Source organism: Clinocottus analis, unplaced genomic scaffold, assembly GCF_023055335.1.
Source record: "Clinocottus analis isolate CAN_PGR_092001 unplaced genomic scaffold, fCliAna1.0.p SCAF_97, whole genome shotgun sequence".
Lineage (NCBI taxonomy): Eukaryota > Metazoa > Chordata > Actinopteri > Perciformes > Cottidae > Clinocottus > Clinocottus analis.
In genome coordinates, this window is record NW_027176259.1 from 5001 (window position 1) to 24405 (window position 19405).

The following is a 19405-nucleotide window of genomic DNA, read 5'->3' on the forward strand; positions in this document are numbered from 1 at the left end:
GCCATGCAGGACGTGGTCCCCTCATCATCTTCAGGTGACAGGTACATGCTGAATCTAAAGGACCTACCCGTCCTCTTCCTCTCTCTTCCTCCTGTCGGTTCATCCCACAGAAGATCTTGAATAACCAGCGATGTTAATTTAAAATATGGAGATACATATTTATGTATTCTTGGGTGGAATTTCCTGCATAATTTGTCACATGAAATGTACCAGGACGTTGCACCCGGCGGCTGCAGAGTGAGCGTGCCCGGTGTGAGCGTCCTGCGTGATGGAGGAAGATCTGCTGTGAGGGACATGTTCTGCTCTTTGAAACACGGATGAGATCATGTGAGTGCTGCTGGAGAGGAACGTGTTCCACCTCAGCAGGTCCTCCCCTCACCTGAGCCTGTCTCCTGAATCTTTCATCAGGAGGAGTCCTCTGCACACACACACACACACGCACACACACGCACGCACACGCACGCACGCGCGCGCGCGCGCGCACACGCGCACGCACGCACACGCACACAGATGCATGTGAATGCACCTGTTGAATCATTCATGGGTTAGAAATTCCATAGGTCTGCTGGTGGCCTACGGTATAGTGAGACTACTCTGAACCGCACACACACACACACACACACACACACACACACACACACACACACACACACACGCACACACACACACACACACACATGTAGACACTCCCACAGCCTCTGCAGGGTCAGAGTGAGAGTGATGAGTGGGCTTGAGCTGTTAAATCTTTAATGGGCAGGTGAGAGAATCTTATCTGACACGCTATGTCCAACCTCCTCCCTGACCTCCACGTCCTCTCCCGCTTCTCTATTCCCCCTCCCTCTCTAAAGAGACTCCATCTTTTTATTCCCTCCCTCTCTAAAGAGACTCCATCTTTTTATTCCCTCCCTCTCTAAAGAGACTCCATCTTTTTATTCCCTCCCTCCCATGTTGGGAGAGCATGACAATGAATTCATGGATGAAGGCCACGTTAAACTAACACAATGTGCATACGTGTGTGTGTGTGTGTGTGTGTGTGTGTGTGTGTGTGTGTGTGTGTGTGTGTGTGTGTGTGTGTGTGTGTGTGCGTGCTGTAGAACCCAGACATCGTGCTGGTGCACTACCTGAACGTCCCGGCGGTGGACGACAGCGGGAAGCCGTGCGGGCCGGTGCTGTGCTCCATCAACACGGACAGGAAGGAGTGGGCCAAGTGGAGCAAGGAGGAGCTCATCGGACAGCTCAAGCCCATGTGTGAGTCTGCATGGTCGTCATGCCGCCGCCTCCCGGCCCCACGGGGCCAGTCGGGTCAATGGCAGGAACAGGAAGTCCCTCTCTCACTTGAGTTAGAGCTTCATTTAGCACAAACGTCTGATTGAGCTGTTAGAGGTGAAGATACAACTGCACTTTACCAAGAAGTGATAGCTTCTAGGAGAGGAGGCAGCCATCCCTCCATCAGGCTTCATACCTGTACAGATGGAGGTGAGGCGTCTGTGGCTCCAGTCAGCGCCATGCTGCCACCTAGAGGCAGAGACACGCCCTGCAGGCGAGGGAGAAAACAGGTGCTGGAAATATCCAACATGTATTATTCATAAAAGGGCATTAGGGAGTAGATAACTCTGGTACACACACACACACACACACACACACACACACACACACACACACTTACCTAATCTCACCCTCTTTTTATCTGGTTGGAAAGGGCAAATCAGGACAGCTGCCCAAAACTAAGTGGCTTGTTGACTTAAGTAGCACCTCAACTCTCCTCTGGATCTGATTCCTCTCTTCTTTCTCTCTTCTTTCTCTCTTCTTTCTCTCTTCTTTCTCTCTTCTTTCTCTCTTCTTTCTCTCTTCTTTCTCTCTTCTTTCCCTCTTCTTTCTCTCTTCTTTCTCTCTTCTTTCCCTCTTCTTTCTCTCTTCTTTCTCTCTTCTTTCTCTCTACTTTCCCTCATTTGCTCACAAGCAGCTGCTTTCTTCTCTTCTTTCTTCATCTCTCATTTCCTCCTCTTCTTCAAAGGGTTAATGAGTTCTCTGACGCTCAGAGTATTTGTTTGTTATTTTTTGATGCTTCAGCTAAATCACAAAGATGAAATACCCTCAGATGTCTTTCAATACATGCATGTTGCTCATTTTGCTTTTATGTATTTGAAGTTTTGAACAAGTAGATCTCAGGCGCTGCCATCAGAGTATTCATGATCTCAGTGCTCTCTGTGGCCACTGGAGGGCGCCCTCACTCCCTGTGGTGCTGATGCTGGAGGCTCCAGCAGCAGAGGTGGAGGTGGAGAAGTCACTGCTGTTGTCTTTGTGTCCCCTGACAGGCGCTGGGAGCAGCCTGCATCAGAAATGCTCCAGCGTCAAGCAGCGCATCATCTCGTCCAAGCAGGAGTCCGGAGCCGCGGCGGGAGGCGGAGCGGCGGCGGGTACGGGCGGAGCCGCGGGCCCGAGGGCGGAGGAGGCGGATGGCACGGAGGTCCAGAACAGCGACGTGTCCGAAGGCCAGACGGAGCCCAGCGCCGCGGGGGGGCGGAGCCGGGCGGGCGGAGGCGAGAGGAGGAACGGCCGGGTCAACACCAAACCCTCCCTCCTCCCGCAGAGCAGCATGGAGGTGTCCTCGTCGACCTCCACCAACCAGGTGGAGGTCCCCGACACCACCCAGAGCTCCCCGCTGTCGATCACCAGCGACATGGCCGACAGTCCCGCCCTGGCCATCGGGGCCGGCCTGACGCAGAGCACAGCCGTGTTCATGTCGGAGGTCACCACGCTGACCGGGGATTCGGTGTACTCGGCGGGCCACACCCACCTGCTGGCCTCCGCCCACGAGAGCGCCGCCGCCGGCATCCTGCTGGCCGCCGCCCCGGACAACCAGAGGTTTGCATCGTTCCCTGGAGGCGTGGGCTTAGGGGAGGGAGGAGAGCTGGTCCTGTCCAGCTCCTTGGACTCTGCTGGAGGAGTCAGCCTGCCCGAGACCGCCATGACCTTTGACCCCGACTGCTTCCTCAACAACCCCAAGCAGGGCCAGACGTACGGCGGCGGCGGAGGGAAGCCCGAGGGATGCAACGGCGACGACGGAGGCCTCCGCTGCTCCTCCAACAGCTTCGTCTACAACCCGGCCCTCGTCCACAACATCAAGACGGAGCCGATCCCCCTGGAGCCGCCGCTGGCCCCTCAGAGCGGCTACGTGGGGGAGGGGACGGGCCTGAGCCCCAGCACCACGCTGGAGCAGATGGACTTCAGCGCCGTGATGTCATCAGCCTGCGTCCCGAGTCTGACCCAGCCCTCGCACCACCCGTCCCCCGGCCTCTTCCTCCAGGCCTCCCCCCAGACCGGCCAGCCCTCCCAGCTGCAGAGCAACGGCACCGAGGCGGCGCCGGACGCGGGCGAGGCCCGGGCTTACCTCGGCCTGCCGGCGGCGCCCGCAGACGCGCCGGTCGCCAACGGAGACCCGCGTGCGCAGCTCCACCACGCCGGCCCGGACCAGCAGGGCCCGTGCGGGCGGAACGGACACGGAGCGGCGCTGGGCTCGTTCCCTCTGACGCCGCAGGACGCCGCCGCGGAGCCGTCCGGCGGCAGCAGGGGGCGCCGAGAGGCCGGGGGCTCGGACAAGGCCCCCGAGAACGGAGGGGAGTCGCTCCCCAAGCCCGGGGGTCCGCACGCGGCCTACACGAGGGCCGACGCCGAGCACTACCTGCAACCCACCGATGACAATGGTGGAGGAGAGGAGGGCGGAGGTGGTGGAGGAGGAAGAGGAGGAGGAGGCGGGGGAGGAGGAGAAGGCGGAGGAGGAGGAGGAGGAGGAGGAGGAGGAGGAGGAGGAGGGCGGGAAAACGAGATTCTCTGTAATGGTGTGAGCTTGTCAGGCGCCAATGAGTCCAGTCCTCAGTCAATAGCTGCTGGTTCCAGCATTGAGGGGGCGCTCTTCAGCGCTCCTCTTCCTCAGCAGGGGGGCGGGGTCTCCGCCGCGGCAGCAGGGGCCGCGGCGGCCATCAGCCTGGAGGGCTTTGAGGCGTCCTTTGGAAGCCAGTTCTCCGATCTCATCAACGACTTCATCTCCGTGGAGGGCTCCGGAGGCGGGGTGGGCGCCGCCGTGACCGGGGTCCTGATGCCGCAGGAGGGGGCGGCGGGGGAGGAGCAGGGCCCAGGAGCCGCACACCTGCAGGGCCCAGGGGCCGCACACCTGCAGGGCCCAGGGGCCGCACACCTGCAGGGCCCAGGGGCCGCACACCTGCAGGGCCCCGAGGCGCAGCAGGGCGCTCTGGGACTGCTGCAGGAGGCCGGCAGGCTGTTTGCTGTGACGGACTACTCCCCAGAGTGGTCGTACCCAGAGGTCAGTGACCCCACGTGAGAACCCGTCTGTGGTTATTCAGCATGGTTCCCTACAGAAGAACACACACACACACACACACACACATGAAGGACTCACTGATGCTCAGCGTGGTCATTAATGTCTCAGCCTCAGCTGGCTGCAGTTTGATGACGTTTCAATACACAGATCTCCAGGCGGCTTCTTTAAGTTCCTCGTGTTCCACTTGTGAGAGCTCAGAGCCATGATGAAACCTGTGGAAACATAGTCTGTTCAAAGTAACTTAAACTGAGTCTCAAGTCTCGTGAGAGCTCAACATGTGCACACACACACACACACACACACACACACACACACACACACACACGCTCTTCCTCCAGCATCAGGGTTGCGTCACACTGGTCCAGGATCAGCTCTGCTCTAGAGGCTCAAAGGGTTCAGGATTCACGACATAAAAAGTCATAAAAGTTCACATAAGAAACTAACAAATGCTCAAAGTGTGAAATATGAAAATGTTTTGTTGAACTATGTTCATGTTTTATTTAAACACATGTTGTTCAGAGGGTTCAGACCTCCTCTAGGGGCGTGTCAGAGGAAATAAACAACAACAACCTCCTGCAGGGTGTGTGTGTGTGTGTGTGTGTGTGTGTGTGTGTGTGTGTGTGTGTGTGTGTGTACTGACTCCTCTCTCTCCTGCAGGGTGTGTGTGTGTGTGTGTGTGTACTGACTCCTCTCTCTCCTGCAGGGTGTGTGTGTGTGTGTGTACTGACTCCTCTCTCTCCTGCAGGGTGTGTGTGTGTGTGTACTGACTCCTCTCTCTCCTGCAGGGTGTGTGTGTGTGTGTGTGTGTGTGTGTACTGACTCCTCTCTCTCCTGCAGGGTGTGTGTGTGTGTGTACTGACTCCTCTCTCTCCTGCAGGGTGTGTGTGTGTGTGTGTGTGTGTGTGTACTGACTCCTCTCTCTCCTGCAGGGTGTGTGTGTGTGTGTGTGTGTGTACTGACTCCTCTCTCTCCTGCAGGGTGTGTGTGTGTGTGTGTGTGTGTGTGTACTGACTCCTCTCTCTCCTGCAGGGTGTGTGTGTGTGTGTGTGTGTGTGTGTGTGTGTGTGTGTGTACTGACTCCTCTCTCTCCTGCAGGGTGTGTGTGTGTGTGTGTGTACTGACTCCTCTCTCTCCTGCAGGGTGTGTGTGTGTGTGTGTGTACTGACTCCTCTCTCTCCTGCAGGGTGTGTGTGTGTGTGTGTGTGTACTGACTCCTCTCTCTCCTGCAGGGTGTGTGTGTGTGTGTGTGTACTGACTCCTCTCTCTCCTGCAGGGTGTGTGTGTGTGTGTGTGTACTGACTCCTCTCTCTCCTGCAGGGTGTGTGTGTGTGTGTGTGTGTGTACTGACTCCTCTCTCTCCTGCAGGGTGTGTGTGTGTGTGTGTGTGTGTGTGTGTACTGACTCCTCTCTCTCCTGCAGGGTGGGGTGAAGGTTCTCATCACGGGTCCCTGGCTGGAGTCCAGCAGTGAGTACAGTTGTCTCTTCGACCACATCAGCGTCCCGGCTGCTCTCATCCAGCCCGGCGTCCTGCGCTGCTACTGCCCAGGTAACACACGCGTGTGTGTGCACGACACACACTCTACACACGACACGACACGACACACACTCTACACACGACACGACACGACACACACTCTACACACGACACGACACACACTCTACACACGACACGACACGACACACACTCTACACACGACACGACACGACACACACTCTACACACGACACGACACACACTCTACACACGACACGACACACACTCGATGCACGTCACAACACACACTCTACGCTCGTCACTACACACACTCTACGCTCGTCACTACACACACTCTACGCTCATCGCTACACACTCTACGCTCATCGCTACACACTCTACGCCTGTCACTACACACACTCTACGCTCATCAGAACACACACTCTATGCTCGTCGCTACACACACTCTACGCTCGTCGCTACACACACTCTACGCTCGTCACTACACACACTCTACGCCTGTCACTACACACTCTACGCTCGTCACTACACACACTCTACGCCTGTCACTACACACACTCTACGCTCGTCGCTACACACACTCTACGCCTGTCACTACACACTCTACGCTCGTCACTACACACACTCTACGCTCGTCACTACACACACTCTACGCTCGTCGCTACACACACTCTACGCTCGTCACTACATACACTCTACGCTCGTCGCTACACACACTCTACGCTCGTCACTACACACACTCTACGCTCGTCGCTACACACACTCTACGCCTGTCACTACACACACTCTACGCTCGTCACTACACACACTCTACGCTCGTCGCTACACACACTACGCTCGTCGCTACACACACTCTACGCCTGTCGCTACACACACTCTACGCCTGTCACTACACACTCTACGCTCGTCGCTACACACACTCCTTTAACCCCGTCACTGAGCTCCTCCACAGAGCGTCTCGCGCCGCTAGAGGAGAGACTTTAAGCTCTGAGTCTGTTTGAGACGCAGCAGTGACGATGAGTCACTTCCTGCTTCGTGAGCGAGGACTGTTCTGCGCTGGCGTGTCGTCAGAGTGTGTAACTTCCTGAGGTCGTGTCACTGACGACCTGCTTCCTGCTTCCAGCGCACGACACGGGGCTGGTGATGCTGCAGGTGGCCATGGGGGGCGAGGTCATCTCTTCTTCTGTGGTGTTTGAGTACAAGGCGCGGGACCTTCCCGCCCTGCCGTCCTCTCAGCACGACTGGCTGTCCCTGGATGGTGAGAAGACTTCACTGGTTCCTAGTGCACACTGAGTGCTGTTGTGTTGTTGTTCGCTCTATGAAGAGTGAACACAACGAGACACAACTGGTTGTGTTGGCGGACTAAAGGTCACTTTATTTCATTTCAACACAGAAAGGTTCAACCACAACATTCAAAATACATATTTTCCTTATCTTTCTTTCTTAATGTTTACTTTGAGTGACGCCTTCACACCTCAACTACACAGTCTGAATTGTTAAAACTATGAGAGATCCTGTGTGTGTGTGGTTGTGTGTGTGTGTGTGTGTCATCATGCTGCTCTGTTTGTTGGTATCACTGCTTTGTTGTTTGTCTTCTTTTGTGTGGAGCAGCTGTTGTTTCTATTGTTCTCTCAGCTTGCATGCAGGTGGATGAAGGAGGGAATCCTCTCCTCCTGGTCAGGTGACAGGTGTTGAGTGGACTGCTGCTTCCGCCTCTTCAGTCCTCATGGAGACTTGTTGGACTTGTTTTGTGCAGAATGTTTTGTTATGGTGTCCGTTCAGCACGTTTTGTTCGAGCTTTAGATGTTTTTCTGGTTAGTTTCTAGTTTCAATTAATCAAATTAAAACGTTCTAAGATGTAGAAACATTACATTTCCTCGCAGTCCGCTCTGGGGATTGGTTGCATATAATCTGCGCAAAGCACCCGGGGGAGGAGGGGGGGGGGCGAGGTGTGTGTGTGAGTGGGGGGATGGGGGCGAGGGGGGGGGGGGGGCTCTGTGTGCAAATATATCTCCTGATGCAATTGCAGCTTGGAAACACGCGGGTCTCCTCAGCGAGGCATGTCCTGGGTTACTCTGTGTTCGCCCCCGTCTCTGCGTTGCGCAATGCGGCAATGCGGCGCTCCAGTCACAGCAGGCTGCTGTTGGCTGGTGAAGGGCACCAAGGCATCGGGGCATCGGGGCATGGGGGCATCACGGCATGGGGGCATCACGGCATGGGGGCACGGGGGCATCGGGCACACAGACAACAGCCCCAGCGCTCGGCAGCCCGGCCGCGCGCTCTGCTCTGCGGCTCTCTTTGACTTTCTGCCGCGCGGCGCTGCCGGTCGAGTCCTTTGTTTGGCCTCAAATGTTCACCAGAGGCTCGTCGCCTGGTCTAAAAATAGACAGATTAATACTTTTCATCGCAGAGGCGTCACCACGCGACTGTGTCACATCCCACTGCTCCAATTTAGTTCGTGCAGTTTATTGTTGAGCGATGACGACCGAGGAGCTCCTGCAGCGCGAGTCTGGCGGCGGATTTGAAGCGAGTCTGCGCTCATAGACACAACGTGGAGCTCTCTCTCTCTCTCTCTCTGTCTCTCTCTCTCTCTCTCTCTGGGAGTAGCAATGTGTGAGTCGCGCGCTTCAAACTAACGCGTTGAGCAGAAGCGGAACAAAGAGCAGCAGATAGAGAGACTCGCTGTTTGGGTTCGTAGCTCGTTTGATTTTAAACTTCACGTGTCTTCTGGTGTGTGTTGTGTAGTTCGGTTGTGTAGTTCGGTTGTTTCCTGTGTGTCACGCTGCTGCTGACGTTCATGTGCTTGTTGTTGAAATGTCGGCTCCATCGCTGAAGTCTCACACTGCTTTTGCGTTTCACGGTTCAGTCTAAATATGTGACCTATATATAGATATGAATGTGTGTGCGTGTGTGTGTGTGTGTGTGTGTGTGTGTGTGTGTGTGTGTGTGTGTGTGTGTGTGTGTGTGTGAGATGAGGAGCTGTTGGACTGAACGCAGACAGCAGCAGCTGCTGTCGCTGCAGGCGCGTGAAGCCGTTCAGCTGCACGAGGAGCGCGAACCTTCAGCACCAGCGAGGGGACAGCTCCTCTGAGCGGGACACGACAACACAACACAACACAACACAACACAACACAACACAACACACAGACCACAACACAACACAACACAACACACAGACCACAACACAACACAGACCACAACACAACACACAGACCACAACACAACACACAACACAACACAGACCACAACACACAACACAACACAGACCACAACAGACCACAACACACAGACTACACCACAACACAACATACAGACCACAACACACAGACCACAACACAACACAACAGACCACAACACAACACACAGACCACAACAGACCACAACACACAGGCCACAACACAACACACAGACCACAACACACAGACCACAACACAACACAACACAACACAACACAACACACAGCACAGTGTAGTTATATTTCTGTAAAGGCTTCGTCGAGGTTTTAGTAGAACGTTTAATATTAATAATGTTGCATAATATTGTAAACTATAAAACATGAAGATGAATTAGATCTCAGTTAAAGTGTCACGTCATTGTGTTACAAACACACAAGTCTCTTTAAGTGGGTTTGCAATGCAGCTGTGTGTTGATGCCACTTTGTTGTTGTTGTCGTTGTCGTTGTTGTTGTTGTTGTTGTTGTTGTTGTCGTTGTTGTTGTTGTCGTTGTCGTTGTCGTTGTTGTTGTCGTCGTTGTTGTCGTTGTTGTTGTTGTGGTGGTGGTGACCGTGTGCAGCGCTTCATGTATTGGATAATAATCCATAAGATTATGGATTATTATGGGATGGATCCCTCAGTGAAGCCACAAGTTCATAAAGTAACCAAACAAACTTTAACAGAGCAGAATATTTATGCAGGTTTTTTCTGGTCAATTATAATCAATTTACTTAATTAATACACTGAAAAACAGTGAATAAAATAATGCATTCATTTGCATTTAAATGATGTGGTTAAGAAAGCTATTAGTGTGGATATAATTACGCGACTGACATGATAAATAAATTCATGAAGTTTTTGATTAAACCCTAAACGTCTCCAGCGTTCAGCCTCCTGGTGCTGCGCTGCAGCGTTTACACACAGTTATGACGTGAAAGACATTACAGCTCAGATATATTCATGAAAACAGATTTCAAATCCTGCCGTCAATATTACAGGTTAATTTAAATGACTTTTCATCCCTAGTTAATTGTTAAAAAAATCAGTGAATATTTCTCAACGTTATAATTATATTATAATCATGTTTGTTACTTTGCTTATTATAATTAATCAGCATAAAAGAATAAAAGTCCACATCGCAGAAGCTAATTGCTGAAGTTCTCTCAATCACTCTGTTTTTAAATGCATAACATGCTTCTATCTAGTGAGTGTGTGTGTGTGTGTGTGTGTGTGTGTGTGTGTGTGTGTGTGTGTGTGTGTGTGTGTGTGTGTGTGTGTGTGTGTGTGTGTGTCCTCACCTGTGCAGACAGGTGAGGACGCTGCTGTGTTAACATAGAGGAGCTTCTGTGTTTTTCTAGAGAACTCTGCTCCTCTTCTGATTGGCAGAGCTGAGGGGGAGGAGCCTGTCCTCTCAGGCTCCTCCCCCTCAGCTCAGTTTGTGTGCAGCAGATAGAAAGAAAGAGAAATGAGAGGAGAGAGAACCAGAGTGAGAGAGCAGCAGGTGGGATGACATAATGTTCACTGCAGCAACACTGCAGCAGGGAAACAAAGGGTCACACACACATGACACAGTGCATGTGTGTGTGAGCTACACGCACACACACACACACACACACACACACACACACACACACACACAGTGTTCCTGCCATTGTTGGAGGGGTTTTATTGATCGCGGTGCTGGTTGCTCTGCAGGAGCAGCCGCTCACAGAGCAGCTGCTCCTGCAGGAGATGCACTGAAACATCACTGTGTTGAGTCCACGTGCTCTTCATCCTGCAGACACCCAGTTCAGGATGTCCATCCTGGAGCGGCTGGAGCAGATGGAGCAGAGGATGGCTGAGATAACCAATCAGAACCCCGGCTCAGAAACCATGGCAACCAAGGGTGGAGGACTGGAGGGAGGCGGAGCTTCTGATCAGCAGTCTCAAGTAAGACGGAGGATTCAAACTGTGTCAGGAGAGCAGCTTCAATACACCGGACTGGTTTCATAAAGTCTGCATACTGGCTCACCATGACATCATATACTGGTTCACACCAGCCAGTGTGATGCTCTGCTGGTTCACACCAGCCGGTGTGATGATCTACTGGTTCACACCAGCCAGTGTGATGCTCTACTGGTTCACACCAGCCAGTGTGATGCTCTACTGGTTCACACCAGCCAGTGTGATGCTCTACTGGTTCACACCAGCCGGTGTTTCCACCAAAAATAAATACTTTACAATGTATTAAACACAAGCAGAGTTCCTGACATCACTTCTCACGTGTCCAGTGAGTCACTTCATGAGTGCAGAGGTGTTGCTTCTCTGGGTCGTCCCCTAGCAGCGTTATTAATATAACATATGATAGCACGTGACCACCATGTTCCTCTAGTGAGGGCTTTAGCCTCTTTCTTGGTAAACATTTTAAATAAATCTGCATAAACGTTCTCGATGGAAACCATGTTTGTCTTTGATGCTCCAGATTTCCACCGATCAGGGCTCGTTCGAGGGCCGCGTGGTGGTGGTGTGTGAGAAGATGATGTCTCAGCCCTGCTGGGCTTCCTCCAATCAGCTGGTCCACAGCAAGAACTCCAGAGGAATGACCTTGCTGCATCTGGCTGCGGCTCAGGGCTACGCGGGCCTCATCCAGACTCTCATCCGCTGGCGGTGAGAGACACACAACCATGACGCACACACACCATGAGGACGCACACTGACAGTTGACTTCACGGTGTTGTTTGGCTCCGCAGCACAAAGCACGCCGACAGCATCGACCTGGAGCTGGAGGTCGATCCTCTCAACGTGGACCACTTCTCCTGTACTCCTCTGGTGAGCGACCACATGAGTCTGACCGCTGCGGCGCGTCTCTCTCTGCGTGGCCGTGTGTGTGATCTGTTTCTTCGGCCTCCACAGATGTGGGCGTGTGCTCTGGGCCACACGGAGGCGGCGCTGGTGCTTTATCAGTGGGACCCGAGAGCTCTGAATATTCCCGATTCGTTGGGCCGCTTGCCGCTCAACATCGCCCGATCCCGGGGCCACACTCGGTTGGCCGAGCTCCTGGAGCAGCTGCAGCAGACCCCTCAGGGCCCGCCCGCCGACACCTGGATGGACAGGTGGAGAGGAGAGTCTCAGACCAGCGGGATGAGCAGCAGCCCGACGCCAAACCCCAGCTCAGGTGAGGAAGCTGCTGGTTTCAGTCCGTTTGAATCCGTTAGCATAGCCACAGCGGCAGGGATCTGCGCCGCCACTCGCTCTCACGCTCCAGCGTCTTTGTGTCCTCAGAGCTGAGGAGAGCCAGGCCGGACAGCCAGCCGGACCACCAGAACCCGAGCTGGACCCCGCCGGGCCACACAGCCCAGCAGGGAGCCCAGCAGGGGGAGCAGGGCGGCCCGCCCCCCGCCAAGAGACTCAAGCCCAGCCCCGACTCGCAGCAGCAGCTCGCTGGCTCGCCCGCCGGCCCCCGCAGCCTCTCGCCCCTCCTCCCCCCGGCCCCCGGCCCTCACCCTCCACGCGCCCTGCTCCCCCCCGCCCGACACGCTCAACCCTCCAACCTCAGCTGCCAGAGCGCAGCGCCCGCGAGCTCCAGCCCTCGTCCTCAGCTCCCCAGCGCTCCATTCTCCCACCTGCAGGCCAGGACCGGGGGGCCTGCAGGGGGCGCCAGGTGGAGTCTGAGACAGACTCTGGGCCAGCGCAGCCTGGCCAGGAGGATTCTGGGAAAAGAACGACTGGCCATTCATCTGCGCCAAAGGGTGCTGTCGGACCGGGGGGAGGAGACCGAGCTGCTGACCTATCAGGAGAACTCAGAGGACCTGCAGGTAGGAGGACACACACACACACACACACACACACACACACACACACACACACACACACACACACACACACACACACACACACGCACACACACACACACACACACACACACACACACACACACTGTACTGTATGTGATGCACAATGAACACAGCTAAACACATGAGACGTGCAGCGTGTGGCCATGCACGCCTACACATGGACTTTAAGTGATGATGATGATGCTCAGACTTTGGTTCTGTGCAGGAGATGAAGAGAAACTGAAAGAATAAAAGCAGGCGTTCAGTACTCAGCGTTAGGGTATTGAAGTTGTTTTTAAAAGCTGAACAGGTGAACACCTGAGTAACGTCTGCGTCTTGCAGATGGACATCACGATGCTCGCTGACCACATCATGGAGGCGTCGACGTGTCGGCTGCAGCAGGAGGCCGTGGAGATGGAGGCGGAGTCCAGGAGGGCGGGGCTCAGCAGTGACGTCACGCTGCTGTCGGGTTACCTCTGTGAGGTGGAGAGGTGCGCGCTGGCTGCTGACTCCTTCGCCTCATCCAACATCAATCTGTGTTGGAACTCACCTCTCGCTTTCCTCCCGGCTTTCCTCCAGGTTTCTATACTCCAAGTCCCAGACTCCCAGCCCCAAACCAAACGCTCTCTCAGGGTCTGAGGAGCCGCAGAGTCCGCAGGCTAAAGAAGCCCGATCCTCGCCCTCCGACTGGACCTCCTTCCTCTGCGCAGCTATGAAAGAAGAGAGGCTGAAGAGTGACTCCTGTCTCGCCATGACGGAGGCGGAGCAGGCGGAGCTGTATGAGAGCATCCGGCACGCCCTGCACTCGCTCAGAAGACACAAGGTACGACATCACCTCGTGCACCTCGTCCCGGCTCCGTTTCTGTCTTTCATGAGCTGCGATCTCACAGAGCCTCTGCCTCCCGCCAGGGCCCCATTCAGGAACAACGCAGCGAGGTCGCAGCGGTGATCCAGCGCTGCTACAAGAGATACAAGCAGGTGAGCGTCAGCTGCTGCTCTGTGTGCACCTGCCTTCAGGGAGAAGACCTCCAGGGATCACACTGATCCCTTTGTCTTCACTGGGCCCAACATGTCTTCAAGCATCTTGATTCTCTCTGATTTGTGCTAAAAAAAATCTATTTTGTGCCTCTGATGTTGATTTTTAATGAACTAAAATATGAATGTGGCTTCTCCAAACCCAGAGCTGCAGTTGAGTTCTTTGAATGGGACCAACTTGTTTTTAAATCTTTTCAACAGCTCCAATGTACTTCATGACACATCAGCAGAATTACACATCAGTGTGATGACGCCCTGCAGCGTGTTGACTGTCTCCATGTTGTGGCGTCTGCATTATTACCAATATGAGAAGTATGAAGTGATGATACACGTGTACTAAACAGCACAAGGCTGACACGGTGACGCGTGCGTCCTCTCTCAGTATGCACTTTACAAGAGGATGACCCTGGCCGCCATCCTGATCCAGAGCCGTTTCCGGAGTTTCCATGAGCAGAGGAAGTTCCAGCAGAGTCGAAGAGCAGCGGTCCTCATCCAGCAATACTACCGCTCCTACAGACACTCGCTCGGGTACTTCACTCTCTCTCACACACACACACACACACACACACACACACACACACACACGTAAAAGATGTCTTCTCACCTGACTCTTCCTCTGCAGCAGCCTCCTGACGAAGAAACAGAACCAGGCCGCTCGCAAGATCCTGAGATTCCTGCTCCGATGCCGTCACAGGTGAGGCACACACCTCCTCCTCCTCCTCCTCTTCCTCCTCCTCCTCCTCCTCCTCCTTCTCTCAGCCCACGCACGTGCACACGTACAGCCCACATGCGCGTATACGTTGGTGCTAACAGTTGCTGTTGTTTTGCTGTTCCTGTGAAGCCCCTTGATGGACCACAGGCCTCTCAAACGGGTGAGTTTCTTCCTTCTTCTGTCTTCCCTCTCTCCTGGTGGCTGATGCCTGTTTGCATGTCAGCGGAGGGAGGGGGAGAGGGGATCCTCCCTTTTTGCTCTCTCTCTCTCTTCTTCCCTCCCTCCCTCCCTCTCTCTCTCTGAAGGACTGAATGATGCTGAGACCTCTGCATGACTGAATGGCGGATAGATAGAGCAGCACTGGTGTTCATGGGGGCATGTGCTGACACCACCAGGGCCTCTACATGTTTTGCTTGGCCTGCCAGCCTCTTTTTTTGTGCCTTGACAGGATGTGTGTGTCTGTGTGTGTGTGTGTGTGTGTGTGTGTGTGTGTGTGTGTGTGTGTGTGTGTGTGTGTGTGTGTGTGTGTGTGTGTTTGCAGGTGTTTGCTGACAAACTTTTCTTTTTGCTCAGAGGCCTTTATACCACTGGAGAGAAAGACACGTGCACGAATACACACAATCACACGCAAACACTTGTCTGAGCGCGTCTCCCATGTGTGTGTGTTTGTGTGTGTGTTTCTCCTGCAGGGCCAGAGAGCAGAGAAGGGCCAGGGGTCCTGAGAGCCCACCGCCCGGCCCCCCACACCGCCCCCTCAGCCTGTGAGCGAGCTCCAGCCCCAGCCCTCCATCTTCTCCCTTTTCCTTTCTCCAAGCCCACAAACCCTTCTTCCATGTTTCATTCCCCTTCTCCTGCCCCCCCCCGCCTCCTCCTCCTCCTCCTCCTCCTCCCCTGTTCTCTCAAGAGGGAACCGAACTCTTCCCAGACAGACTGAGGACAGGCGTCCATCATGGCAGCTCAGACAGGCTGCTGGGTGGAGCCTGGGACCCGGCTCCGCCCACAGCACTGACCCTCCTCCACAGCTCCACTGGGAGGCCATCACATTAACCTCATGGCATTCTTTGCACTCCTCATGGGTTTGTTTCTTTGCGAGAGCGAGTGGCCGAGTCGGAAGAGAGAGCACGAGGAAGCGCCCGGCGACGACATCCGGACTTTCACGTGCCGGCTGGAGACGGAAGCTACTTCGACACGCAGAAAATATACAAATCCTGTTGCGTTTTGTATCCAAACAGAAATCCATGAAAGAAGAAGAAAACATAAACCAAAAAACTCACTTCTGTGTTGCATTTGCATGCAAGGTTTTTCCGCTTATTCCTCCCCTCCGTCATCCTGCAGAGCTGCTGTGGCTCAGGAGACGCTCACACCACTGACACTCTGACCCACAGACCTGCTCATCAGTCAGCTGATCCACAGGGGAGGAACTGCACTTGAATGTAAGAGGGGCATTGTTCGATAAGGGGGTCATAACGATGTCTTAATTTGTTACATGGACTTTGTATGGAGTCGTTCTCAGAGGCGGCACTTGGCCGGCCTGCCGTGGTGTGTCCGTGTTTGTTCAACTCAATGCATGTGTTTGAGCTGTGAGCTCCTGCATGCTTGCCAAACTGCTTTCGTGTTGTTTCTTTTGTATTTCTATGTGTAGTTGTGTCACTTACGTCCTCATCGACTTATCCTTGCCCTGTGTAATGTGAACTGTGTAAGGACAAATGACTTATTTCGGGTGCTTTTTTTTACTTTATTTATTTATTTAAGGGTCTAATTATTGATTTAATTGGCTCAAGAGTGGTTCAGCTTGAGTCTGGTTTCCCCCCGTGTGTGGTAAAATATGACATGTCCCGATGGTTAAATGTCTCTGTTAGTTTGTTCTTTGCGTGAACCTGGAGGTCGGAGGAGAGTCACATACCATTGCCTTGACTTCTTCTTGACTCTGAGGTCTCTGTGCTGGCTCTGTCCAGGACCTGGTCCTCTACCTGCCCCTCTGCAGGGCGGCGGCCCCCATGCGAGCCCGTACGGGCAATCAAATCCATATTTTGGACTATTGCATATTCCTGTATATAAAATGACGAGGTAAGGGGACACAAGGACCCTGAAACTTTTTCATAAGAGGACTGTATTTAAGATTATAAATTATTTTACTCCCATAATGAGAACTTAAGACAGAGACCTGGGTACACAGGACGGCTGTATTGCTTGTAAATAATGTAGATATTACAAACGGAGTAATGTGCATGAGATTTAAGACAAAGAAACAGCAAAAAGAAGAAGTTAGTGGCTATGGACTGTGAGAGGATTTTAACTGCTTCACTTTAAGAGTATCCAGTATAAGTGTTACTGAAAAGAACATTTTGTTAAAGCATGCAACTGAAAAATCTAATGTTAGAATTATAAGTGGGAAAACAAACTTAGCTGAAACAAAGATCTTTCAGACAAAACATTTACATTTTGTGCTTTTGTTTCTTGGCTCGCAAAAATTAAACCCTTTTTGCCAGTAGTGCCAATTATTATGAATGCTATCTGCCTAACAATATGTTATGTTGGGGAACCCAAAAGATATCAGTAAGATCCACAGAGGCGACACACAGACAATGAAGCTGGACGAGGCCGCCGTGTGTGAAGATGATGGTCGTTAGATTATGAGCGGGGTGAGGAGGACCACGACGGGAGAGCTGCATTATTTACAATGTGGTTGTGCTTCAGCAACATACTCGCTTTCCTTGAGACCATTAACCACTCCTTCAGAGGATCCAGCCTCCATCTTCAAACAGAATGTCTCCCTGGCTTTCAACATATCATTTTGTGGTTCAAGTTTCTTTTCTCATCATCGTCACTGCCATTATGATACAACATGTACTTTAGACTTCTGGAAAGCTCTGTTTAGAAAGTGCCTGCTCAATAACAGAAAAGTGCAAGCTAATATCAGGAAATATCTATTGTATGTCCTCCAAAAGGTTGCCAGTACCTGTTTATTTTCCTAAATTGTGTGTTAAAAGTTGACAGTGTTAAACTTGATCTGAGTCGAAGTTAGCAGCTCTAATTTGTCAGTGGTATGAATGAATGCTCATGGCCTGTTGATGCTGTGTGTTGCTTTATGAGACAAACCGTACAGTATCACTTTCTGCCCCACGTGTGTGTCACTTTGCAGCGTTAGAACCAGCAACCAGCTGCGTGTGTGAGAGGCAGCGGGTCTGTTGTCGCTGCTGGAGGAGTGTGTGTTTTCTTAAAGGACTCACTCTGTCTGTCTTTCCTCAACACAAACAACCGTGCAGCATTTACACAAAAGAATAACAGTTTCCTGAGGACAAAATAGTTGTCTCTTCCTTTCTTTTCCCTCTCACACTGACGTGCACACACACACACACACACACACACGTGAACACACACATCCGGTACACACGTGTACACGCTCAGAAACAGCCACACTCTCTCTCGCTGTGCTTATGTCTTTGGGAACAATTAAATCTCTCCCTCAGACTTTACTCAGGGTTGAAGAACAGGGAGATGGTATGTGGAGTGTGTCGATGGCTGACAGGGTCGTACTGCTACTGGTGAGCGTGTACACGTGTGTGCAGGTGTACATGTATGTGCTGGTGTGTGCTCGGGACGCTCCAGTTGTTCATCCACTCACCTCGTAGCTACGAGTGTTCAAACCATGTTCTTCTTGACGCAGTCCTTCTGACGGCCTCCTCCTGCGATGCTCCATCCAGCTGCCTTTGCGTCGCGTTTTCTACAAGAAAATCTACAAATCCGGTATTTTATAGGATTTTGCTTGATGATTAATAACTAAATTGAAAGCAAGTAATAAGTGTTATTTCTATTGAAATGCTTGCTCTTGTCTTACACGCACAAGATTCTTGATACAAGTAGTTGTTGGATAAAAATATAACGTAACGGCCACACATCACCTCAATTTTCTTAATTAAAAATTAAAAAAATGTAAGAGACACTGAAAGATTTGCAATTGGACGATCTCTATTATTCGTGTTTGACATGTTTTCTGAACATCATGGTACTGAGAGACCGGAGCTGTCAGGAGCCTCATGACCGCTCACTCACCAGGAACACTTGGCCTCATATAAATACTCTAAACTATGTGTACATGGACATATACACATAGTTTATACAGTCAAATAGACACACAGGCCAACATCCAAATGCTTGCGCTTATCAGCACACACACAAAGAAAACACACACACACATACACACATATGAAACCAGACACACAGATTGCAGATAATCCATCAATATGTTCATGTTTTTGGAGAGGATGGTGACTGTAAAAAGAGTATATAGAGTAGAAAAAAAAGTTTTTAAAGATTATAACATTATGAAATAATGCCATAGTAGACAGCTGGTAGACGCGCAGGAGGCCTCTGCTCCCATACGCCTGCCTCCAGAGGAGCGGCGTGACCTTTCAGGCCTTGTTTTGAGAGGGTGTGGCCAAACCCCACATGCATGCTGGAATGGTAGACCCTTATAGATAACCTCTGGCTCGACCTCTCCCTGCCTTCTTCCCTCTCTTCCTCTCTCCTCCTCATCTCCTGCTGTATTCCCACCTTGCCTGCTGTTGTGTTCTCCATGCCAATCTCAGTCTTTCATTCCTCTTTTCTTTTTTTGTAGCCTAGTTTTTACTTTGTTTGTTTTACAAACGTGCATGCACAAGCATCAATAAACTGTTGGTGTTTTTAAAAGAATATTTTGTTGCTGAGGCCATGCAAAGTGTTTTGAATATTGCCCTTATATGTGGAAAATGTCTTCTGAATGCTTTACATAATTTCTGCTGTAAAATGAAATCAGAATAA

General features: G+C 52.2%; 1 protein-coding gene across 1 annotated transcript in view; it reads left to right on the forward strand.

Annotated features, from left to right (window-relative positions):
• Nucleotides 1-15468, forward strand: part of LOC137781885 (calmodulin-binding transcription activator 1-like) — a gene marked incomplete at its 5' end in the record, with an annotated part of 18859 nt that extends 3391 nt beyond the window's left edge. Inside the window, 16 exons of the mRNA XM_068570889.1 lie at nt 1095-1248; nt 2316-4321; nt 5759-5885; nt 6957-7091; nt 10827-10975; nt 11508-11692; nt 11776-11854; nt 11939-12200; nt 12308-12840; nt 13201-13349; nt 13438-13681; nt 13768-13836; nt 14276-14421; nt 14519-14587; nt 14735-14765; nt 15295-15468. Of these exons, the coding sequence (XP_068426990.1) occupies nt 1095-1248; nt 2316-4321; nt 5759-5885; nt 6957-7091; nt 10827-10975; nt 11508-11692; nt 11776-11854; nt 11939-12200; nt 12308-12840; nt 13201-13349; nt 13438-13681; nt 13768-13836; nt 14276-14421; nt 14519-14587; nt 14735-14765; nt 15295-15327 (4371 nt within the window). The remainder of the gene's footprint in view (nt 1-1094; nt 1249-2315; nt 4322-5758; nt 5886-6956; nt 7092-10826; nt 10976-11507; nt 11693-11775; nt 11855-11938; nt 12201-12307; nt 12841-13200; nt 13350-13437; nt 13682-13767; nt 13837-14275; nt 14422-14518; nt 14588-14734; nt 14766-15294) is intronic.
• Nucleotides 15469-19405: the final 3937 nt, after the last annotated feature.